The 25494-nt window shown below is 34.6% G+C and overlaps 1 protein-coding gene across 4 annotated transcripts in view; it reads left to right on the top strand.

Annotated features, from left to right (window-relative positions):
* The window catches only part of kcnh2b (potassium voltage-gated channel, subfamily H (eag-related), member 2b), a 212431-nt gene that overhangs the window by 113204 nt on the left and 73733 nt on the right, over nt 1-25494 (top strand). For 3 of the 4 annotated variants that reach the window (XM_058765578.1, XM_058765579.1, XM_058765581.1), the window contains 3 exons: nt 5666-5821; nt 7200-7685; nt 8481-8692. In XM_058765578.1, the coding sequence (XP_058621561.1) occupies nt 5666-5821; nt 7200-7685; nt 8481-8692 (854 nt within the window). The remainder of the gene's footprint in view (nt 1-5665; nt 5822-7199; nt 7686-8480; nt 8693-25494) is intronic. The other variant, XM_058765580.1, reaches the window with a different exon arrangement.

Raw genomic sequence — 25494 nt, 5'->3', positions numbered from 1 at the left:
CAGAAAAAGCCATTTCTATGTTGTCAGGTTTAGGGATCAGTCTTTGTTTTGTAATCGGGTGAAAGATTGGTGCAGTAGATGATTCATCAGGCCTCCGGCGGTGTTTTGTTTTCTTCAGAAATGTGAACGCAGCAGAAGCGTCGCTCAGACTGATAGAGAGGACGCTGCTCCAGATGAATGTGGCTAATAGCAGCTCAGGCTGACTTCTGGGAGTTTGTCATTGACGACGATTTAGTGGCCGTAACTCAACCAAAAGATTATTCAGCACAAAACAAATAAGAGCGAGAGAGAGTTATAGGCACAATATTAAAACCTGATCTGAATACACTCATACGTAAATGAAACTTACCTCCAATTTAGTGTCATATCACTGTTAGACGAGATCTGTTATGCTGTATTTCTTCTCTTTACCCTCTGACCAAATGATTGAGGTTGATTAGTTGCTTGTGATTATGATTTTGTCCACTAGGTGGCACTATGAATATACGTGCAAAAGCAGAATGGCTAAACAAATTATTTCTAGACTTCACAGAGAAATGCATATTCCTCAGTGATTGCTCTTCATCATTCACAAGATCTTCACTGACTTAAATTCCTTTGGAGAAATAAAGATAGAATAGGGTGACCATATTTTAGTTTTCCAAAAAGAGGACACTAGGGGGCGGGGTTCGTGGGTGGGGACATGTGCGAACATATTCAAGTCAATAGAACAGAAAAAGAATAGATAATGCTAGTGTTAGAAGGTCATTATTTATAATAAATAAGAAAGAATAGAGAGTGCTAGTGTTAGAGGCTCATTTTCTTTATAAATAAAACAAGTAGTTAGAATAGAAATAGAATAGAGAATGCAAATGTTAGAGGGTCAAGTTTTTTAATAAAAAAAAGCAGATAAAATTAGAATTAGCATTAGAATGGAAAGTGCTAGAGTTAGAGGGTCAAATGAAGATGAAAGAGATGTGTTTTCAGCCATTTCTTGAAGATATTAAGGACTGCTGGGATTAAGTTGGGTAGGTCCATGAAAATTTTATCATAGGTAGAATGCAAAATGTTTCAATACAAGCATTTCAGTCAATATTTCAATAATTTCAAACCTTTAACCCACTTGAGAAAATTAACACATGGCAACAGTTTAAAAATAGCCCAATTCTGTGGAAAAAAACGCAGACTTGGCAACCCTGCATCCAACAAGAGCTGCAGGAGTCCGATTTGACGGATCACAGGATGAGAATAAGGAGAGATGATGACTGACAAGACCATGCTTGAGTATTTGCTGCTCAACAGATCCTGAGCTCATTTACAAATATCTGATCTTGTAAGATGTTCTCCCTTTACACAGAGTGCGTGTGATCGCGAAATCGAAAGTGAAAGTAAACAGCGCAAACGCTCATTCAAAAATATTTAAATAGGCCTACACTTCATACAAATAGCGGCTCCCTGATGCGCCAAAATTATACACAATATTAGAATGCTTAAAGGAGAGGACACGAAAATCGAGGCAGAGAAACACATGTTGCAGGAGCAGGCGGCAATGGTCAGAAAATCAGCGGGAGCAGGATAAAGAAAACAGCCGAATCCTGGACATTTTGGGCGATTAAGAAATCCCAGCCAGATGCATTAGGTCCAAAAAGAGGACATGTCCGGGGAAAAGAGGACGTATGGTCACCCTAAGATAGAATGCAGTCAGAGTCTAGAGCTGTAAAATGACTGTCAGCAGCAGCTCAGATCATCAGATGAGAAATGTTCATATTGAGATGTCTGATTTCTGATTACAGACTTTGGTCTCTTGACGAATCTGAGCACAGTTTGAGACATTGTTGAGATCTTCTCAAACTCTAGAGGAAACATATGTGAGATCACTTATTCAGGAGAAGCAGGAGACTTATTCTCTGTTAAATCTTATTGAAGAAGTGTTTTCTGAGAAACAACTGAGAAGCAGAAGAAAGTTTATATGATTTTGTTTTTAATTTGCTTATATTTTTATATTATCAGTTTTCATTTTATTTTAGTTTATCAGGTCATATGTTTTAATATCAAAGTGACAGTTCTCAGTTCATTGTTTTATTTATTATTTAAATATTTTTGTGAACATCAGTCCACAAGAGGATTCCTGAAATATGTTTTGTTTTAGTTCATCCAGATAAATAATCATGAATGTTGACTGTCAATTTTAGTTTCACGTTTTAAAATGAACATTTGCAGGAATTAATAACAATAATAACAATTTTAATTGATTAATATAAATTAAATTCTTCTCCCAGTGACTGTTTTCCTTGCACTGTTTTATTTTATTTGTTTATTATTGTTATTTAATTTAATTTATTTTAATTTAATCATTTATTTTTTGTGCACATTCACATGTATCTCATACTTTTTAAATCTGGTTTATTTTCATCTTTTATTCTCATTTCTGAGGCGGGACATCAGTGATTTGGGTCTCAGAGCACTTTGTTGGGATTATAGAATTCCATCCAGACATACAGATGATGAACAAATACAGATGTAGCCTTGTGTGTGTGTGTGTGTGTGTGTGTGTGGCTTCTGAATCTTGGAGTGGATTAGTCTTTTAAAGTGGACGGAAGCATAATGAATTAAAGTTCAATCCCTCCTCCTGACCACTCTTAATCTGTACATGTGTGTGTGTGTAGAGTGTGTTTATGTGTGTGTTTAGGTGGGATTATGTATTTTTCAGGACAGCGTCCTCATGTCAACAGGGCTCTTCTGCTTGTTGTTCATGTGTGTATTCATTCACACGTCTCTGTGTTGATCAGGAGGTCTGCAGCCGCTTCAGTTTGTCATAGCATTCAGTGTTTTTATATCCCTTTGTGGACATTGTAGGCGTTTGATCCTTTAGATGTAAACTCTTTATTTTTGTTGTGAGTTCCATATGCATATAGATGCATTTAGATATTGAGCACTTTGTTGTAGAGCAGAACGTGATATTTTCTATGAAAAATTGATTAGATTGGTTTTCCTGTAGCTCAAATAGTAGAGCATGGCGCTAGCAACGCCAAGATCATGGGTTCGATTCCCAGGAAAGCAAGAGCTGATCAAATGTAAAAACTGTAACTTGAATGCAATGTAAGTCGCTTTGGATAAAAGCGTCTGCTAAATGCATAAATGTAAAATGTAAATGTAAAGTGTCTCTATATAAAGGGGATTGATAAATAAGATGGATTGATGATGTCAAATGTGAAGGAAAGTCATTTCTAAGTGGGAGACAGGTTTATTATCTTTAACTACAAAAAATAAACAAAAAAATATTCAGCTTTCATATATTTAATTTTTAAACATTAATACTTCAACTTTAACTTCTTATATTAACTACTTAACTTAATTAACTACTTATTTTAATGAATTACCAAGGCAACTTTCATAATTTTCATTTCAAGTTCACTTTCAAGTTTTTCATTTATCATTTTATTTTACTTTGTTTTATTTTATTTTAATTTATTTTAATTTTATTTTACTTTTTTGTTCATTAAAAAAAATAATTAATTAATTAATACAAATTAAATGTTAAACTTATTTTATGTCAGCTAGGCAACATTTCTAATTTGTTAGAACACTGAAATAACTAAAACTAGAAGTGAAATAAAAATGAATAAAAAGTATATAGACATTTAAAGAAAAAGACAAAACCCAACAAAATTGCTAAAACTTTAACTAAAATGAAGATGAAAAAAAATACATAAATGAAAACTATAATATTGTATTATTGATACTAAAAAAGGCATTTTAAGGAAAGATCATAATTTAGAATAACATGTACTAATAAATTGTTCACAATAAGACTAAAAACATGAATTAAGAAGATAAATGGAGTCAATTATGATGGTTTTCTTGATTGCCAAAGGATTTTATTTGACACTTTAATTAGATTTCTAGTCAAATTGGCACTGTATTTATGTGTTACTAGTAATTTTGGCTTTTACAAAAGTGTTTCTGCATTTGGTCTGCACTATAACTGATAAGAGGAAGATGTTTTGTGCTGTTTTTCACACACACGCGTGTCCAGATGGCATTGGTGGACCTGTAATCCATGTGTCGTTTCACAGCTGGGATTACAGTGGGCCAGTTGGAGCGTTTCTGTCTCCGTGTGTCTCAGTCTGTCTCTCTGTGTTCACTGAGGAGAATCTCTGCTGTCCGTCAGTCTGCTCAGTCTCTTCCTCCTCTCTGTCCTGTTTGATTGTGCGTTCAGATCCAGGTAAGACATCAGGAGTTGAGATGAAATCACAGACGGTGTAAATCTGAGCATTGAGCAGCTTTCAGACGAATCTGAGAAGTCAAAGTCAGGATTTGTGTGTTTATGATGGCACACCTCTAGCTCTGTGTGTAGAATTGTAATGATTTGACTCATCAGACGTGGTGTTTGTGTTGGGATCTCTGTGATTGAGCAGCTTTGTGTGGTTTGAAACTTTTTCAGCGCTCACTGTAGTCAGTTCAAGACATTCTGTAATTGGGAAACAGTTGCTATTTTGATTGACATCAGTATTGTATGATGTATATGATTTGTTTTATAATAATATCTAAGCAGCTCTATTTTTCTGTGTGTTTTTGTCTATAAATGTGTGATGTAACCGCACACACACACACACACACACACAGAGTATTTGTAATCAGGCTTAATTTTGCTGGCAGATGATAGTTTTTCACTTAACTAGTCCATGAGAGGATTCCCATGATTCAGTAATATGTTGTATTTTAGTTTGTCAGGATAATAATCCTCAGTTTCTGACTGTCGGTTTTACTTCTACATTAAAATTTAATATTTTATTTTATTTTTCATTATTTCTGTTTAATTTATTGTTATTGTTGTTGTTATTATTATTTAAATCTATGTTTTTTTTTTTTCAATTTAATTACCGTATTGTCCCGAATATAAGACGACCCTGATTATAAGACGACCCCCACTGTTTTTTTCTCTCTGTAAAACACATTTATTCTTAAATTATTTTCATATTGCATATTTTTCCAATTCTAATTTTTGTTTTGAAAGTATGGTAAATACTGGTAAAATGTACCAACAATGACATTGGAAAATTTTGATATAGGCTACCATTGAAATAACAGGTAGCCCATCTGAATTATATAACAATTAGGCTATCCAACTCATAGTAGCCTACCAAAATGTTATTATCAGTAGACGTGAAATCTTATTGTAGTCTTCAAATCTGGGTACTGTCTTATGTTTTAAAATCACTTACAGAGGAAGTTTGGTCCCATCAGGCTAACATGACAGTCACGATCATGCTGCTGTAAGCTTTTTTTTTTTCATTTGTTTTCATTCGTGATCTTTACAACACACATTATATTACATATTTCATGGCACACTCGTTTTATGCGTTTTTGGCGCCACCTGTTGTTGTGGGTGTATTATTGACATGTCAAAGTCTAGACCCTGAATATAAGACGAACGCGTTTTTTCAGATGTATTTCCAAGAAAAAAACATCGTCTTATATTCGGGTCAATACGGTAAATTCAATTTCACAGTCAATAAACAACTAAATTAATGGACACTGTTCTTTTATTGTGAATTTGGTGCAGTAAAAGAAAGGAGTATAAATGAGTAGTTGACTAATATCATATGCATGCTTTTTATAAAGATGCATGTGCACAAATGAATATAAGTGAGCGTCTAAGGATCATTATTCTGTTCTCTCACAGGTGCGTGTTTCCTGTGTTTGGTGGATGTGGTTCCTGTGAAGAATGAAGATGGCGTGGTGATCATGTTTATTCTGAATTTTGAGGTCATGCCAGACGATAAACTACACGACCCACAGGATCTCAATCATAAGCTGCCTGTGTTGTGGCGCCATTCAAGTACGTCAATGCGTCCTCTTCCTCTTCATGAAACCATACAGATGTTACACTGATGCATATATTTTGAAGAAAAAAAATTATAATTTAATTGCCATTTGTAGAAACTGAAAATAATATCACAATTATGGAAAACCTGGAAATATCATGGAATATTGTAGCTGTAATTAGAAACTAATAACTAGGGCTGGGCAAAAAAAAAATAGATTTTTCGATTAATCGTTTTTTTTTATTATTATTATTATGTCGATTTGATATCGATTCTCAAAAGCCGCGAATCGATCTTTTCCTGTTTTTATATCAGCAAACATTTAAAACAAGATCTGATTAATATGCATCTTATCATTAGTCTTCTCCACTAGATGTCACCCTCTTATTTACCGATGCGCGATGTTACAACAGAAAGCCTGTCATTCATTCAGAGCTTATCATGGTGGAGATACTGCTGACAAGAACCAAGAACAAAGCAATATGCGTGATATGCAATGCTCAGGTAAAATTATATAGTAATACTACAAATCTGCAGAAGCATTTGCCATCACGCATAAGGCGAGGACGACGCTTGTGGTGTTTTCAGCTTTTGCCGTCTCACTATTTGACGATAAAACACAAGAATATCATCTCCAGCAGCTCTGAGAGTCACTTCACTAGCATTGTACCGTTTAATCTGAGAAATCTACCATCATCTCACATACACTGCAGCTGCAAGTTCCGCACGGCAACCCGTCAAAATAAAAGTTTAGTTTAATGTGCAGAAACTATGCCAGAATATTATTATTTAGCTGTCTTAAGACTCAATGTAACAACAATGCTACTACTACTACTACTAAATATTAATAAATCTTTACTTTTAAAGGAATAATCACATTTGTTTTCTTTTTCATTTTAATTTATTTTACAGTAAACCTCTGTTGTGCAGCACTTTGTTTGCCAAAAAATAAATTTTTAGGATAAATTATGATAAATTTGATTAGGATAAATTAAATTGATGTTTTATGCCTTCATCTGATTACCAGAAAAATGAAGAGCATTTTATAGGGACCAATTTTTGTTTAAAAAAGGACCTTATACAAAAAAAAGAATAGGTTTATAATACAGGCCTGTGGCAACTGTAGTTGTAAAACTCATGAAAATTATTATATATATATTTTATAAATATTATATAATTTTTTTTTTATGGATATATATTTTTTACATTTATTTACTTACTTATGTATTATTATTATTAGAGTAAGTATTGTTAGATCATTTACAAATTAAAGTCACAATAACACTGCCCATTAAAATTGCAAAGATGGAAAATGGCCATTAGACTAAATTATGACTGTTTTTGGTACAAAAATGTCTAATTTTGACATTTTTCTCTCTGTGCTTGCCGTAGATCGAGCTCGTGGCATCCGTTTGCGTCTGCCGCTCCTGAACTCCAGGAATAACAGTAAATCTTCTCTGCGGGAGGATCCGGAGGCCGGACGAGGAACAGGTTTCCCCAGTAGCTCCCGTCCACAAAGCCACGAATCCCTGGCTCTGGGTGAGCTGCTGTCCCTCCCTGAACACGAGCCGCCCCGTCTGACCAGCGCAGCCACTCCGTCCTCGCTGCTGCCCGAAGACCAGTGCAACCTCCTGAGCAGCGACCCCTCGTCCCCTTCTCCGGCCCCGCCGCACCCCACCGCGCTGCCCCTGGGTCACTCCTCTCCCCGACCACAGCGGCTCAATCCGGACGCCTCCGTGTCCAACTGCAGCCTGACTAACAGCCGCTCACGCGAGAGCTTTCACAGCATGCGCCGCGCATCTTCAGTGGACGACATCGAGGCCATGCGGCCCGAATGGGACCGGAAGCACCGCGCTCGACCCACCAGCAGCAGCACGGGTGAGAAAACTGACCAGGAATAATACTTTTATTGCACAAGGATGCATTCAATTAATCAAGAGTGACACTAAAGGCATTTAGAATGTTACAAAAGATTTCTGTTTCAAATAAATGCTGCTCTTTTGAACTTTCTATTCATTTGTGAATCCTGAAAAATAAAATGTATCACATCAGAAATGTTTCTTGAGCAGCAAATCATTTCTGGAGGATCATGTGACAATGAAGACTGGAGTAATGATGCTGAAAATTCAGCTTTGATCACAGAAATAAATGACATTTTACAATATATTGACATAATAAACAGCTAATTTAAATTGTAATAATATTTCACATTTTTACTGTATTTTGATGAGGCGAGGAAGACAAAAACAAATACTATTAAACATAGTATCAGTCAAATAAAGTTGAAAAAAATACATTAAAATTAAAAATGTTGCATTTGCAATTAATTGAAATGAAATGTTTGAATTAGTAAAATTACTCAAACTAAAATTAAATAAATATAAATTAAAGCTAAATAGAAATATTTAAACAAACAAAAAAACTAATAAAATTGTCAAAAGCACAACATATTTAAAACTAAAATTAAAATGACAACTAAAAATCTTTAAATGAAAGCTAATTCAAAATATTAATCAATAGTTTAATATAATATAATATAAGAGACATCTTTCAAAAACATTAAAAGATCCCAAACGGTACTATAGATATGATAAATACTGTAAATGTCTAAAGCATTTCATACTAAAAAGGAGATTTTCAGCGACCTAAAGCAAAATCTGTTTCTTGACACAGGTGCCATGAACAACAAATCCAACATCCTGAACTCTACCTCTGATTCGGATCTGATGCGTTACCGCGCCATCAGTAAAATCCCACAGATCACGCTCAACTTTGTGGACTTCAAACCGGACCCTCTCATCGCCCTCCCGGCCGGAGAAATGGACATCATCGCGCCCTGCAAACTCATCGACCGCACGCACAACGTCACCGAGAAAGTAACTCAGGTAAGACGCTTCTGCCCAGGAGCCTTGCGTTGAGTTCAAGAAAGCGTTTGTATAGGATTCAATTGAACAGATTCATAGTGATGCTGTGTTTTGTGTTTGAGATCGAGATTGACCCGTTCGTCCTTCTGTTCTTAATGACTCGATTCACACTTTAACGTCTCTGATGGCGAGAAAAGCATCACCGTGAGATTTTGCCGCCCCAGATAAAACGCTTTTGCTCAAGGACGGATTTTGAAGGAAGCTGTTGATGTCAGTCTGATGTAATGGTCTTTATCTGGTAAAGCTGAACTCCCTAAACTGTTGTGTTTGTGAAGATGAAGTGTTTGAATTCAGGAAGTTAAAGAGACGTGACAGTAAAGTCTTGCAAAAGTGACACTGACTGACTTTGACAACCTGCACTCTCAAAAATAAATGTTTCAGAAGGAATATTGCACTCAAAACGTCACACTCATGATGTTTTGAACCATTAACCAACCTCTTTCTTCTGTTGGACAAAATGAGATGTTAGGCAAGATGTTTACACTGATGCTTTCAATGCATTGAAATCTAGTTGAATGCAAACCATCAAAATCATCAAAGATGTCTTCACATTTGCATTCACACAGTTTATTCATACATGCTGCATCACCCGGTTTGACGTCAATGATGCCAAACACAATTAATTCACATTGTCCACAACAACATTGAAATGACCCCTAAGCCCTAGGTAGTTTGTTTTTTAAAACTTATTTTAATTTATGGACATGGTCAAAATAAAATAAAATAATTATGAAAACAAATAAGTTAACAGAAATAATAATAATAATAATTATTATTATTATTATTAGATTTTGCATTCTGGAATTTTTTTTTTTCCTCACAATTTCCACTTGATATTTTAGAGCTTGTAAAAAAAAAAAAAGTATATATAATCATTAATATAAAAATGCTCATGCTATGTTAAAAATTGTATTAATCTACTTGGATTTTTCCAGATATAGCCATCACACTTTTAAAATTAGGCTTCTTCACGAATCCAGGTTTTCCAAGACTCTGGGAATCCTGATCCTTTTAAAACTTGTTCGTTTGATTTTAAATAATTCATTCAATAATAAAAATGCATAATCAAAAGTCATCTTGAGACCCCATGGTTGAGAAGCACTGTTCTTGAGCATTTTTAATCACCAGTAAAGCATTATTTTTAAGAGTGTAGGAAAAGCTAGTTTCCAAATACTGTTGCGGAAGCTGTCGTCAAGAATCAGTTGAATTGTTTGTCCAAAATCAATTAGCTTCATTCAAGAAACAAGAGCAGAATGAATTGTGTTGCATTGATGCATTTACATTTGCTTTTGGCAGATGGTTTTATTGGACTTTCATCCTCTGGGAATTTAGCCCATGACTTTGGTGTTACTAGAATCATGGACAGGAATACAATTTCTGTTTTATTTGTAAAACCATTCTTATCTGTGTAAATCTAGATTTGTTGTGCTGGTGTGTCGTGAATGAGGCTAATAGTAAAGTCGGTAACTTGAGTGTTTTATTTGTCTTCAGCTCATCAGAAGAGATCCTGTATTACTCTGAGAAGAGCTAAACCCTCATATTTTCTCCCAGACAGACATAACTGGGTTAATTTAATAGTGGTAGCATGATGCCCATGTGCTGGTGCTCATCGCTCTCAGATTAAATGAAAAGAAGGATTGATTCTTCTTGATGAAATCATGACAGATGAACACATGCTTGACAATCCCGGCGCACGCCTGCTGTCCTACATACAGGACCTGATCACATGATGATTATCAGGTCATGTGACCATCAGTTTCATGTGAGTTGTGTCATATCAAGTATACTAATATAAGTAAAATTATATTGATAGCATTGGAAAAATAATGTTAAAAAGTACAGAATATAATTTAATCTTTTTATTTAAATTCATTTTTGCGCATAATTAATTTTTTCAAATACTTTTAATAATATGTTAATATATTTTCAATGCAAAAAATGCATTATTTGAACTTCAAGTGTCTAAATTAAGAAAATAGTTAACATATTTTAATTAAATAAAATGTTATGCTTATTTATACAGTTTTTTGTTAATTAATTCTTCCATACAAAATGTATTCAGTTGAGAAAATAGTTATAATTATTATTATTATTATTATTATTATTGTTATTATTATATTTTTTATTTGTATTATTATAATTATTAATAATACTATTTTCTAAAAAGTGTAAACATTTTGTAAATTACAAAGATATGCAATTTCAACTGCAAAGTTTCTAAATTTAGAAAATTAAATTTTTTTAATAAATTATTTTGAGGCATGTTTTTGTTAGTTATTTGCTAACTAACTAATTTGCTAATAAATTCTACCATACATATGTTATTTTAATTTCAAAGTGTCTAAACTAAGAACACTATTTACATTAATATAATTCATTTTTAAGCATACTTTTGTTAATTATTTTGTAATAAATAAATAAATAATTAAAATGAATAATTTACTAATGGATTATTTCATACAAAATGGTTTGAACTTCAAAATGCCTCAACTGAGAAAACAATTAAATTCATTTTTTTGTTAATTATTTTGAAATAATAATAACAATAATTGTTATTTTGACAGTGGGACTGCTATTCTAATTCTTCATCCACTGATGTACTACCTGTGGGTGGAGTTTTCTATCGTATATCCTGTATGTTATATCTTGTCACGATATGTTTGAGAGTGTATTTTATCATCTTGTTCTGAACCTGGATCTCTGGGTTTAGATTAGTGAGCATCAGATTGGGTTTGACTGTTATCATCCGAACTGCTCTTGTTTTTGGTGTTGACTGTTGTCCTGGTGATGCAGATGATGCGATTACTTTAATTAGAGTGATTAGATGAGCTCCAATCAGCATGTGTACGCGCTGTCAGATGTGTCGGTGAGCGTTTACCACTGCACACTAACATCTATCAGATCAGTCATAATGCAGCTGTTTCTAATTTGTCCACAGCAGGATTTTAGGAAGAATTCACTATTGATTGCCGCAGTGAGTCTTTGTGAGATGAGTTTGTGTGTGACCGTGCATGTGTGTGTGTGTGTGTGTGTGTGTGTGTGTGTGTTGTGCTTTGAGCTTTTGTCCGCTGGATCAGACTGTGTATTGAGTTTATCAACTACACTACCTGTCAGAAGTTTGGATGCACCTGCTAGCTGAGCATTATGAATAGATTATAACTAGTTTCAATGCTTATGAATAATAAAAGACAAATGGAAGTCTGGGAATGATGTGATCATAACATGTCACAAATAAAATTACAAACATAACACAAATAAAATTATATATATATATATATATATATATATATATATATATATATATATATATAAAAATAAAAATATATATATATTTGAGCTTCTTTTTTTTAGATCTTCCATTACTATCCACTACAAATCAAGGAAATTAATGTAAGATTTTTTTTTATTAGTTCGTAATACATATTTCTGTGATTCTGCTGAACATGAGTTCCCTCAAGTGTGTCCAAACTTGTGTCTGGAAGTGTGTTTGCGTTGAGACCGATCACTGTCTAATCCAGCAAACTCACTCCACAGACTAAAAGCTTTAAAAACACAATACACACACCTGTTAATTTACGGAGGTTATCATATAACAGCGTAAAATAACATCTATATATGTGTGTTTGTGTGATTTCTTCTCCAACATGGCGGTCAAGGCTGATTTCTGCTGTATTATTGTGTTATTTAGGTTGATGTGTAAGAAATGACACTACTGCTCAAAAGTTTGGAATGATGCTGTTGAAAGAAGTCTCTTCTGCTCACAAGGGCTGCATTTATTTGATCAAAAAAAAAATATATTTTTTTTTAAAGTATAACTCGGAAATAGTATTCCTGTTAAACTGTCATTGTTTGTTGTGATCAAAGCTGAATTGTCAGCATCATTACTTCAGTCCCCAGTGTCACGTTTCTTCAGAAATCATTCTAATATGCTGATTTGCTGCTCAAGAAACACTTCTGATTGCTTTCAGTGCTGAAAACAGTTGTGCAGCTGTGGAAAACAGCTGTTATTTGTTTTATCAAATAAATGCAGCTTTGGTGAGCAGAAAATACTTATTTCAAAAACATTAAAAATCTTAATTATTCCTAACTTTTGACCGGTCATGGTTTTTATCTTTGACACCCCAGCTGTGTGTTAAATAAAAACACATGTTTTTGTGAAAAGTGGGGACATCCCATAGGCGTAATGGTTTTTATACTGTACAAACTGTATGTGCTATTGCCCTACACCAACCCTACACCTTACAGGAAACTTTGTGCTATTTCAAATTTTCAATACACTCCATTCTGTGTGATTTATAAGCGTTTTGAAAAGTGGGGACATGGGGTAATGTCCTGAAAAGTCACCTTCTCCTTGTAATACCTGTCATACCCTTGTCATAAAAATGTATGTCCTCATTTGTCACAAAACGCACACACACACACACACACACACACACACACACATGCGCACACTCGCATTACCCCTTAATCTGTGTGTGATTGTGCAGGCTAAGCCAGAACATTGTCTTGATGTATTTTCCATAATCTATGCATTGTAGAGATGATCTGTCATCCGCTGGAACAAAAGTTCAGAGAGCCGCTGAATTCCTCCTGCTGTAGCTGCTGTACCGTCTGTCACCTGATGGGGGCAGTATATCACAGCTGTGCACTGCAGCCACATGACACACTGTTGCATTTTGGTGGAACTATGTGTTACCATGGTGAATTTGGAATGTTTGAGAAGTTGCTATGGTGATATGGCTCATGTTTAAAACTTTAGAACTTTATAAGTAGAACATTTTGAATTGATTTATTAATCCTTTATTAATTCACAACTCTCTACAATGCGAGTAAATCACTCGCATATGCGACTAATCTTCACTCTGGGCGACTAAATGATGTCTACTATTAGCCGATGGCTAATAAATTCTCAGATTTTACTCGCCAGTGTGTGAGTTGGAGGCTAAGTATTAGTTTAGCACAGATATATTTTCACTCTCCGATCACTCTGACTGAGCGCTTCAGAGTTTCACTCTCCGTCAAGCGATCTGTGCTATTTTTCAGATGTATCTCGATGGATGCGCAGCGCACCTGTATTTGACGTACCGTGAACTCTAGGTGCACGACTCGCCGTAGCTTTGGTGAGAGCAAAGAGAGTCTTACATGCAGAATTGACGCACTACATGTAAACAATATTCTTTGTTGTATTTTCCTGTCAAAAGTTCCTATGGATTTTTTCAGCTTTTAAGAACTGCCGGGTTTTCCGGTAGTGGGCGGAACTAATGCGCAAACGACAATCTCATTGGCTGGCGCTCACCTATTATCGTCCCTGTTTTGATTTCAGCGAATCAGTTCGAGTGAACGCAGACAACATGATTAATATTCATGAATCCAGCAGCTCGTTAATGCTTAGTGCGTTTTATACTGTTCTTATTATCAGAATTCGTATTATTATTATTATTATTATTATTATCATCATCGTCTTCTCATAATACTGTATAATGCTTGACTAACTGATGTTAAGAGTGTACTTTCAGATATTTAAAAAGCTGTACCATTTTACAGACATATACAGTAGGCTATATAGGCCTAATATTATCAGTCTGGCGAGTAAACTAAAAATTACTAGCCAATGGCGATCATAATGTCATAATGAATTCACTGTTAACTACTTACTAAACTCAGCTCATGATTCATGTTATATTTTCTATCAAACACACATGTACTAACACAGTGAGTGTTCAGCCCGGTTAAGAGATGCTGTGTGGATTTTCAAGAAGTCAGAGAGCGCAGGTACAGGATCATCACGGCTGGGTCTGGATGGAGAGTGAATTCTTTCCAGTTTGAGCATTTCATTAGGAATTGTTCTACAAATGTTCTTTGTGGCATGGATTTTTTTTTTTAATTATTAATCCGTGTATAAGACACAATAGGGTGAGAGAAGAACATAAAACAGACAAGATCAGTCATTAGTGTATTTATTATTTTCTACACTTGAGGAGGATGATCAATTAATCCTTTGCCACCCAATAATGTTTATGACAAAGCTGAGGATGTCAAATGCTCAAATTATGATAGTATTAAATTATTTAAATTAATTTCAAAGTCAGAGTATTTCTGATTCCTTCTTAAAGAGGCTGTTTGATTTAGTTTACCCATAAATGTTAATTAATGTATTAAATATCAAACGTGTACTAACACGTTGTTACGGCTGCCGTTATTCATGCATGAATCCGCATGACTCCAGTCATAGTTAAGGATAGTTCATAATTAGTTAACTCCCTTAATAATCATTAGTACACAATGAATTAAGTATTAATTTAGGCATTAGTACATGATTATTCATGTACCCTTATTGTAAAGTGTTACCAGATTATTCAATTCAGTTTGATGTAATTTTACTATTAATTAAATTGTGTACATCTTAAAAAGGTGTATTTATTATTATTATTATTATTTTAAATAGAGTCAGTTTGATTCTGTATTAACACTAAATCATAATAATAATATTGAGAAGGAAACAAAGTTTAAAAAATATATTTAAAAAAAATATATATAGCCCAAAATTACCAATGCTATAACTGAAATTAAAATAAAAACAGAATTTAAAAGAAGGGAAACTTATGAACTAAAAAAAAAAGGTAAAATAACTAAAATAAAAATCCAAAACAAACAAACAAAATCCCCAATAAAATTGACAAAAAAACAACAACAAAATTACTAAAACTTTAAAGTGAAAAATGAAAATATGTAAATAAAATGCAATTCAAAATATTGTTTATCAAAGATCCTTAAATTCTCTTGTGTCTGTCCTTATTTACTCTTGTTCCGACGCAGTCTCCTTTTACTGCAAGTGTAAAACATTCTGTCTGTTCAGAAGCCGCGTGTCTTTGATAGAATATACATCATATAATCCTCATTCAGTCCTCTGAACCGTTCATTCAGCCGCACAGGGTTTGATAATTAATTTAGAGCAAAGAAATGCAACACTCATCAATAATGAATGATCAATGTTACACATTCTCTTTCATTGGACTGTCAGAGTTTAGAATGTCTCGCACCACATGCCACATGTCAGGATGATATTAAAACTGCCCTGAAGATCTGTCATGACAAACAGCACTAAACTGCTCTCATATCATTTGAGAATCATATCTTCCTTGATCTTTTGGAGATAGAAGTGCTTGATGTTTTATGTAACCTTCAGAACTCAAACTTGCTCTCATAAAGAGCATTTATTGAAACTAAAATGAAATTCGACTCGTTCTGAATGTTTCTGTTTAGTCACAGTGAGGTAATAAACAGGAAACAGGGTTGATATTATTCATAAACAGCAGAGGAACTAAGGATAAGAGTGGAATGTAGTGAAGTCTTGAAAAATCATCTTAAATTTATAGTGCAAAATAATTTAAATTACATTATAAATGGACCTCACATGGGGAAATAACTAAATTAAAAGATTAAAAAGATGTATGGCAGTGTCTAACGGAGAAGTGTGTGTCAGTTCCCTAAACAGGCTGTGAAGTGAATGATTTAATCAGTTTATAATTAGAACATTACATATTCATTTGAGAGCAGACGCAGATGAAGAACATGCTAATTTTATCTCAAGCTGAGATGTGCACTTATTTATTTATTTAGAGAATTACTGGTCAAACAGAATCCACATATGACATGTAATTTGAACTAAATTGATCGTTTATGTACTGTATTTCTGTGTGTGTGTGTGTGTTTGGAGGTTTACTTATAATATTAGTATTTTTTGTGGCAAAATTATTATCTAATCTATCCATTCATCCACAATCGTTCTGAATGTTTACTTACTGTATTATTAAGGGTGTGTGTGTGTGTGTGCCAAAAAAAAAAAAAATAATTATTTATTTATTTTTTCCACCCTTTCTCTGACTGTCCACTTACAGTGTTAGACCAGTGGTTCCCAACAGCGGGAGCAGATGTACTTTGAGGTAGGGCTGGGTGATAAAACGATAACTACAATTATAGTGATATAATTTTCCTCGATAAAACAAGTTCGATAAACATTCAAAGTACTGTTTATGCGGGAAAAGCGGAACAAAACAGCTCTGTGAGATCCAGTGAGAAGCGCTTGAATTCAGTGAAGAACACAAATGACTGGTCTAAACTAGTATCAGTCAACTGATATAAACTAGTTTAAATCCAGATAAAACAGCAGAAAAACACTGTGTGCAGCGAGACAGTCAGAAGGCTTTTCAATCTACAAATCGCCATCGTTTACCAGGGATTTAGTGTAGTAACACTAACTGCACCATGGTATTGTGGCAGAAATGTGTGGTATTTATATCAAATTTATTATATTAATGTAGACGTGTATTAAATGTATTAAAGGAGTAATGGAATGTAATTACACTATATTTGTGATTAAGCTATAGGCTAGCGTTTGTGCATTTATAATAAATGTATTTAGACTACTGTTTTACATATAGGCTACCTAGAAAACATATAGTTGGAGTTTTACCATAGTATTGAGGTGCTATATGTGTGGTTTTAACTCTGGTTATCATGATGTAAATGTATGCTACTATGGAAGAACAATGGCTAATTTTAGTAAACTCAAAAATTTCACCATATAAAAAAGGAGGTTGTTGCAATTTTTTACAGATGTTACTGATTTTTATAATGAACATAAATTTAGATCTGCATCCTAACTCAAACTACTGTCAACACGATGTCAAATGTGCATTTCTAAGAGACAAAAAATTGAGAAAAAAAGGTTGGGAACCACTGTGTTAGACATTTTATAATAATATATAAATTAAAAAATCATGTTTATGAGTGTGTGTGTATATATATACAGTATATATATATTTATTTTAATTTTATTTTTTCTCTGGTTTGCTGTTGGGTCCAATATAGTCATGTATCGTATAGTTTTTGTATTCTGAAAGTTGTACAGTGAATTTTAGCAGAACATAAAGCACTTTTATCTGAAAGGAGAAGTGTGATTCCTCATGATGTGAGAATTTAAGATGTAGACATTAAGAGGCTGTAATGGTGACAGTCGATCGCTAACGACTCCGATGTATCTAGATGATTTAATTGGGGGCAATTACACACAGCAACAGGACAGATCCATTACAGCGGAGGGGTCCTGAAGTCACGTCCCGCTGTATCTAACCTGATTTACCAACGACCGCACTTCTCTTTCTCTTCAGAAGTCGTACAGCTTGTACATTTTAACCGTTTTTTTCTCTCAGTGAGCCGTCCTGTGGAGAATAACGCGTTAGTCTGTCAGTTCCTCACGTCCACTGATAATCAAGGCCTGAGAAGAGCTTACAGTATGATTTGTACTTCAGCAAAACTGTCCTCCATGTTCACTGTAATCACTGTAATACTACTTTAAAACATGCTGTCTTGTGAGTTTATATATCACATCGTCTTCCTTCCGCTCAAGAATGATAGATAGATAGATGGATGGATGGATGGATGGATGGATGGATGGATGGATGGAAGGATATAGAGATGAATGGATGGATGGAAGGAAGGATATAGAGATGGATGGATGGATGAAAGGAAGGATATTGAGATGGATGGGAGAATATAGAGATGGAAGGATGATGGATGGATGGAAGAATATAGAGATAAATAGATGGATGGAAAGATATAGATATGGATGGATGGAAGGAAGGAAGGATATAGAGTTGGATGGATGGATCAAGAGATGGATGGAAGGATATAGAGATGAATAGATGGATGGGAGGATATAGAGATGCATGGATGGATGGATGGATGGATGGAAGGAAGGATATATAGATGGATGGATGGATGAAAGGAAGGATATAGAGATGGATGGATGGATGGAAGGATATAGAGATGAATGGATGGATGGATGGAAGGGTATAGAGATTAATGGATGAAAGGAAGGATATAGAGATGGATGGATGGATGGATGGAAGGGTATAGAGATGAATGGATGGATGGGAGGAAATAGAGATGCATGGATGGATGGAAGGAAGGAAGGATATATAGATGGATGGATGGATGAAAGGAAGGATATAGAGATGGATGGATGGATGGAAGGATATAGAGATGAATGGATGGATGGATGGATGGAAGGGTATAGAGATTAATGGATGAAAGGAAGGATATAGAGATGGATGGATGGATGGATGGAAGTGTATAGAGATGAATGGATGGAAGGAAGATATAGAGATGAATGGATGGATGGAAGATATAGAGATGAATGGATGGATGGAAGGATATAGAGATGGATGGGTGGATGGATGGAAGGGTATAGAGATTAATGGATGAAAGGAAGGATATAGAGATGGATGGATGGATGGATGGAAGGGTATAGAGATGAATGGATGGAAGGAAGATGTAGAGATGAATGGATGGATGGAAGGATATAGAGATGGATGGGTGGATATAGGGATGAATGGATGATAGATCAATGGATAGATGCATGGATGGATGGATATATAGACAGATGGATGGTTAAACAAACAGATGGATGGATAAAGATATGGATGGATGGATGGATATAGGGATGGTTGAATGGAGAAATTATTTAAATTTGTCTTCCTGTCATTCCACACTCATACTCAAATTTGAAAGGGAATCAGTTATTTAATTGAGTTTTGCTCAACCCTGCTAATAGTACATAGAAGATGATAAAAATAAAATCTGCACATTAATTATAATAAATATTTTGAGGGCCACAGATTTATTGTGTCAACAACCAATTGCACATTTTTAAATCCTGTGATTTGATTATTTAAATGTGTTATTTGCAGAGCTTAAGAGCGATGAGAGCAGATATAATATCATGAATCATAATCCTGCGGCTGGTGTGTGTTATTGCTGAGTCAGTGTGAACAGCCTGTGTGTGTGTGTGTGTGTGTGTGTGTGTGTGTGTGTGTGTGTGTGTGTTTGTGTGTGTGTGTGATTGATTGAGTGATGTGAAGAGCTGCTGAAGGTCTTCATGATGCCCTTTACTCTCTGAATGCTGCAGGAGAACGTTAAAGCTATACGTCAAGTCAAGTCACCTTTATTTATATAGCGCTTTTAACAATACAGATTGTGTCAAAGCACTTAACAGTATCAAATTGGAGGATAGAGTGTCTTCATTTGAATATGTTAATGAGATAGTTTCAGCTCTATAATTCTGGATGAGTGTGGTTTGCAGTCGCAGCACCTGACCTGCCCCACCTAAAGCCTCTCCCTGTCACAGGTGACCCATTTTGGCCACGCAGGAGCCATTAATCTTGATGGGACGGGTGTGGCGGTGGGGGCCGGCTCATCATGGGGCGTAATTGAAATAGGCGCTGGTCTGCGCTGCATTGATTCGAACCCGCGCCACCCTCATCTCTCATATGCCAAAACCTTGATTCACACCTGCACGCTTCAGGGCAGCAGGACGAGATCCACAGGCTGTGTTTGTGCATTTAAAACAGGGTCATTCCTGTTACACAGAGTTGAATGAGAACATGAATATGCACATATGCAATTTAAAGGTGTGTTTCTGTAATCTAATTATAAAATTATACAAAAAAAACATTACATAATTTGTCAGATCCATTGATAATATGTTTTGATGTTTCTGCAGCCGTTTTTCCTCCAGTGATGATGTCACTTCCTAGAGGATGATGTCCTTCAGGAACAAGTTTTTTTTTTTTTTAAGTTATTTTAAGTTGACAAAATTGACAGCATGAAAAGTGTTATTGAGCACATTTATTATATAATAATATATAATACAACATTTATTCAATTTATAGTGCAATGTGTTCAATTTATAGTTTATAAAATATTGATTAAATCAATCAATTCAAGAAAATGTAAAAAAGAAAAAAAAAATTGTTAGTTACTAGACATTGTAAAACTAGACAAATATTATGATAAACTAACTGATATGATCTATAAAAATGGTTTAATATTTGAATTTATTTAATGTATATATTTATTATTAGTTTCTAGTTTTGATAAAAGAAACAAAAAAAGAAACAACTAGGATATTTTCGATTAAATTGTTAGTTATTAATAATAGAAGTAAGACATATTAATAAACAGATATGGTCTTTATTTTAGATCTTTGTATAGATGTATTTAATTTATTTATTTAATAGCAATTTCCAGTTTCTAAAATATTCATTAAAAGAAAGGATGTTTCCAGTTAAGAAGTAAGACAAATATTGTGACTCCGTTCCGTCTCTCGCACAGGGATGTCAATTTTCGATCATTTCCATGATCGATCTTCGTTTAAATTAACGATCAATTAATCGTTAACCTTAATACTGCAAAATGCGTCTATTGCAGTGGCATATATTCATCGGCATGACAGGATGTGCAAATGCCACTCAAAATGCAGGCTTTCTCACCCGAATTAAAGGGGTTTTAGTCCAAATAAAAGGCTAGTAGCAGGACTGTAAAATGAATAGATGTGATTATCATCATTTGATAAAATGAAGAGAGTGCACGGACGGATCATTTTACTTTGTAGGCTGTTTCAGATCCCGTCACGGAGACTGCTGAAATGGTTTCATTGTTCTCGTTACTGTATTTTAAAACACAATCGCAATGTTTGCAATTGACATTATTGGCATTTAAAATAAAATGATCCCAAACGTAACTGCGGCTCGTGGGGCTGCGCCACGCAGAAATCAAGGAAATTTCTCTGGCATTTCTTTATTTTTGCTGTATCGAAAATGTACCGAACTGTGACACCACTGTATCGTATCGAACCGAACCGAACCATGCTTTTTGTGAACCGTTACACCCTTAATATACAGTATATATATATATATATAATTAAGAAATAACCAGGATAGTTCTGATTAAAGATTGATAGTTTTCATTACAAAAGTCAAATATAGTGATTAACTAACTGATATTTAAAAATTGTTTACTATTTTATTTATTAATTTACATATGAAGTGGGCTTGAGGAAAAATGTACTGCATAGCAGAAATGGTCTGAGTCTTGATGCTTGACTGAACTGAATTTTTATTCAAATTGTATTAATTTGAACACATCTTCCTGTTCATAACCACGCCTTCTATTTAATTGAATATGGAATTTTAGCATGTGCAAGTAATGATTTTTAAAGTCACCCCCATGTGCGGCCGTGGTTTTGCTCGGCCTCTGGTCCTCAAGCAGGCTGACCCTTCACGGGCCAATCCATCACGGCAGGACGGGGGGCGTGGAGATCGGACGGCTCATCTCCAGAGGCAATGGGGTGAACCAGAGGACACTCAAGTTCTCAGTCACTGCCAGCGAAGGTTGGTTGTTTGGGTTGATTGTTTAATTTTGCTCATATAACAGTCCTAGAGGTCTGTAGAGACTTAGAGAGAGTTAGAAACATCAGTGAGGAATAAACTAGGGCAACATTTACACTGATTCCCTGTGAAATTGGTGAAACTGTGTTTTGGAAAAAAGTGAGTCTCATTCATATGATTGTGAACACTGAGATCAGCAGTTTGCTGTCCGTCAGATGCTCGTTCGCTGGAGTGTTTTAGGATGTTGTGCGCTCAGTTTCAGGACACGACTTTGGGACTGATGCCAGAGCTGATAGAGGAGATTCTTCCGGACTGCATTCACTCATTTTTCCTTAGTAGTTCATTAAATTAACCTTTAATACCTGCTCTGTGTGGACTTTCATGGAATTGCATTTATTGATTTCTGTTGTGTTTTAGTTGTTAATTAGCTTCATCCTTGCTTTATTAAAATGTGCATTCATGCAAATTAAATTAAATGGTTTTTGAAGGTGAAGTGTGTCATTTCTGCTCCATTAGTGCCACCACACTGTTATTTAAGTCTTATTTATGTACTATTAGAGTATCTATTAATATTTTGAATTTGCCTTTATTTTAATATTTTCATTTTAAATTTGGTTTAATTAATTATAAAATAGATTTTATTTAATTTCAGTTTTAGTTTGTTTAATTTCTTCTGACATTTAGATTTTTTTCAGCTTTATTTCATTTAAAAAATCAATAGGCTTTGTTTTAGTTTACGATAACAACATAGTACTGCAAAAATTATGACTGTTTTAAAATTTGTTTCAGACAATCATTTGCGATTGGTCTGACTAACTCATAGTCCCGCCCCCAGACTCACGCCATTGGTTAAACTGATTGTGTCACTCATACAAAAATATTGCATTTCCGTTTGGTGCCACTAGTGGTGTAGAAACCTTAAGGTACTTAAAGGGTTAGTTTACCCAAAAATGAAAATTAGCCTGTGTTTTACTCACCCTAAAAGCATCTTAGGTTTTAATTTTTTTCTGAAATTGAGGACAGTGACTAAGTAAATCAGATGAGAGTGTTTTTAGTTAAAACAGAACAGAGAATGTGTTTCATTGTTTACGCTGATCGACTGGAATCTTGTCCGTCTCAGTGGGACTGAACTGTAGGAGTGAGACACTCCAGACCCTCCGAAGGCTTTCCCATCACCTATCTTTCGGTTTAGAGGCGCTTGTAGTTTGGACCATCTGTCCGTTTCGTGGCTTGTACAGATGGAGAAGGTGCTCGAATGCGATCTGTTTCACGGCCGTGTGGGGAAACCGCTTCTCCTCGGCCAAACGCACGCATGGCTTGGCTTTCTGTCTGGCCGTATGATCTCAGTCTCATCTCAACAGATTGTGAGACAATTGTAAAAACACCAAAACACATGGCATCCAGACTGAACACACAAACTAGGACTGCTTAGTAGTTTATGGTCATACATTGGCTCTAAAATGGATTCGAATAGTGATGTCTTTTCCCAATAAGTGGAACCATTAACCAAACAGCCATTTGTATTTTATTTTATTTTAAACTACTGCTGTATGTAGAGGATTTTATTTTATGGTTCATTTTATTCATTTTTATTTATTTAGATAATTTTTTTACATTTTTGTTTATTTCATTTGTATACATTTGGCTATGACAAAACCAATTGAGAAATAATGATGTAAAGAATTTTATTTTATTATTTTATTTTTCTTTAGATGAATGTCATAGGTATGATTTATATTATAAAACAAAACCAGTTGTGAACTACTATGTAGATGACTGTATTTTTTTTGTTTATTTTATTAATAAATATTTATTTATGTTTTGTTTTGTTTTTTGGAATATTTTTTTTTTTTTTGTCTTTGTTTATTCTATTTTTATATTAACCAGTTGTGAAGTACTGTACAGCACTTTATTCTATTCTATTCTGTTTTATTTTTATTATTTAGTTTGAATGTTATTTTATTTTATTATTTTATTTTATTTTATTTCTTTGGTATATTTGTTTGTCTTGAAACAAAACCAGTTTGCATAGAGGGATAAACGCACGCACACACACACACACACACACACACACACTTATTAGTGCACACGTGCATGGGTCAGGGACGAGCGCATGTCTGCTGCACAGGGGAGCGATCACACTGACAGCAGCGCTCCGTTCTCCATATGCAAGTGGGCCGCAGCCTTTACACATTACTGATAATATTACATGATGCTTTCCATTTATTTTCCACATTCAGCACGTGCCGAGTTCCCCGGTGTACAGAGTTCTGCTCCAAATAAAACATATATACTTTGTGTCTCTGTCCGGCTGCCGTAAACATACAAGAATCATTTCCTCATTTCACTCGCCGCCTATTTTTGTCGTCACGTATGTAGAAGCAGGCCGTAGGTGCCGTCGGAGGAACATGATGCCATTATTTTCAGTTATGCACAAACAGCATTTGTAGTTGGAGTAATAAATCACGTTACGGCTGCTGGCCTGTATTCTCCACCATCGCTCATGATGTCTATGAACGGCTGCAGGTCTTGCCCGCCAGGGCTTCAGATACTGTATGTGATTCTACACAAAACACAAATAGAATTGCTAGAAAATAAACGCGTGTGGCCGTTCTGTAGCAGCGCTGCAGGACGAGTCAATGAGCTTCACGCTCCAGACTGCAGACGTCTGTTCATGGAGGATCATATTAGTGCACCAGATAATGTTCCCCTCATGTTCCAAACCCGTATGACTCTATTCTGTTTGCAGAACACAAAAACAACTTTCATTGTATGGACACAAAACACTGACATTTTTCAAAATAGCTATTTTTTTTGTATTCCACAGAAGAAAGTAAGTGAGGTTTGGGACGACATGAGCAGTTGTAAAAGATGACCATTTTTGAGTGAACAGTCTTTAATAAATAAATAAGCAATTAGTGAGTAGGAAAAAAAAAATCTTAAAAAATACATTGTTAGTTTTGACATATAAATAGCCAAAATAAATAGCCAAATAATGACAAAAAGCATAAATAATTGCATTATTATTTTGGACAAAAAAAAATAGCCAAATAGTGACAAAGACCAAACAGTTGCATGATTAATTTTGACTAATAAATAGATAAATAATGATGAAAAAAAAACTAAAATAATTGTATTATTAATTTAGACTAATAAATAATCAAATAATGACCAAAAAGCATAAATAATTGCATTATTAATTCTGACTAATAAATAGCCAAATAATGACAAAAATACACAAAATTAGTCAAAATTATGCTGTAATTTTCACTCATTTTGTGTTTTTATTCTATGATGGCTAAAATAAACTGTGAATCGATTAGACATTTCTCTAAAACAGCCATCTAAACACTTCATTTACCAAACAGCACTGTTGTTTCAATCAAAAATACGATTTGCTTAATAGCATAATATGTTGACTAAATTAGAGCATTCTTTTTATCATGATCCATAAGGTGAAAGGAAGCGATTTGATTTTAATTGTACTTACTTGATCCTAAATCAAGTATTAATTACAATTCTGCATGCTTCTTT

Source organism: Onychostoma macrolepis, chromosome 24 (assembly GCF_012432095.1).
Source record: "Onychostoma macrolepis isolate SWU-2019 chromosome 24, ASM1243209v1, whole genome shotgun sequence".
Lineage (NCBI taxonomy): Eukaryota > Metazoa > Chordata > Actinopteri > Cypriniformes > Cyprinidae > Onychostoma > Onychostoma macrolepis.
This window is presented reverse-complemented; position numbering and strand designations above follow the sequence as displayed.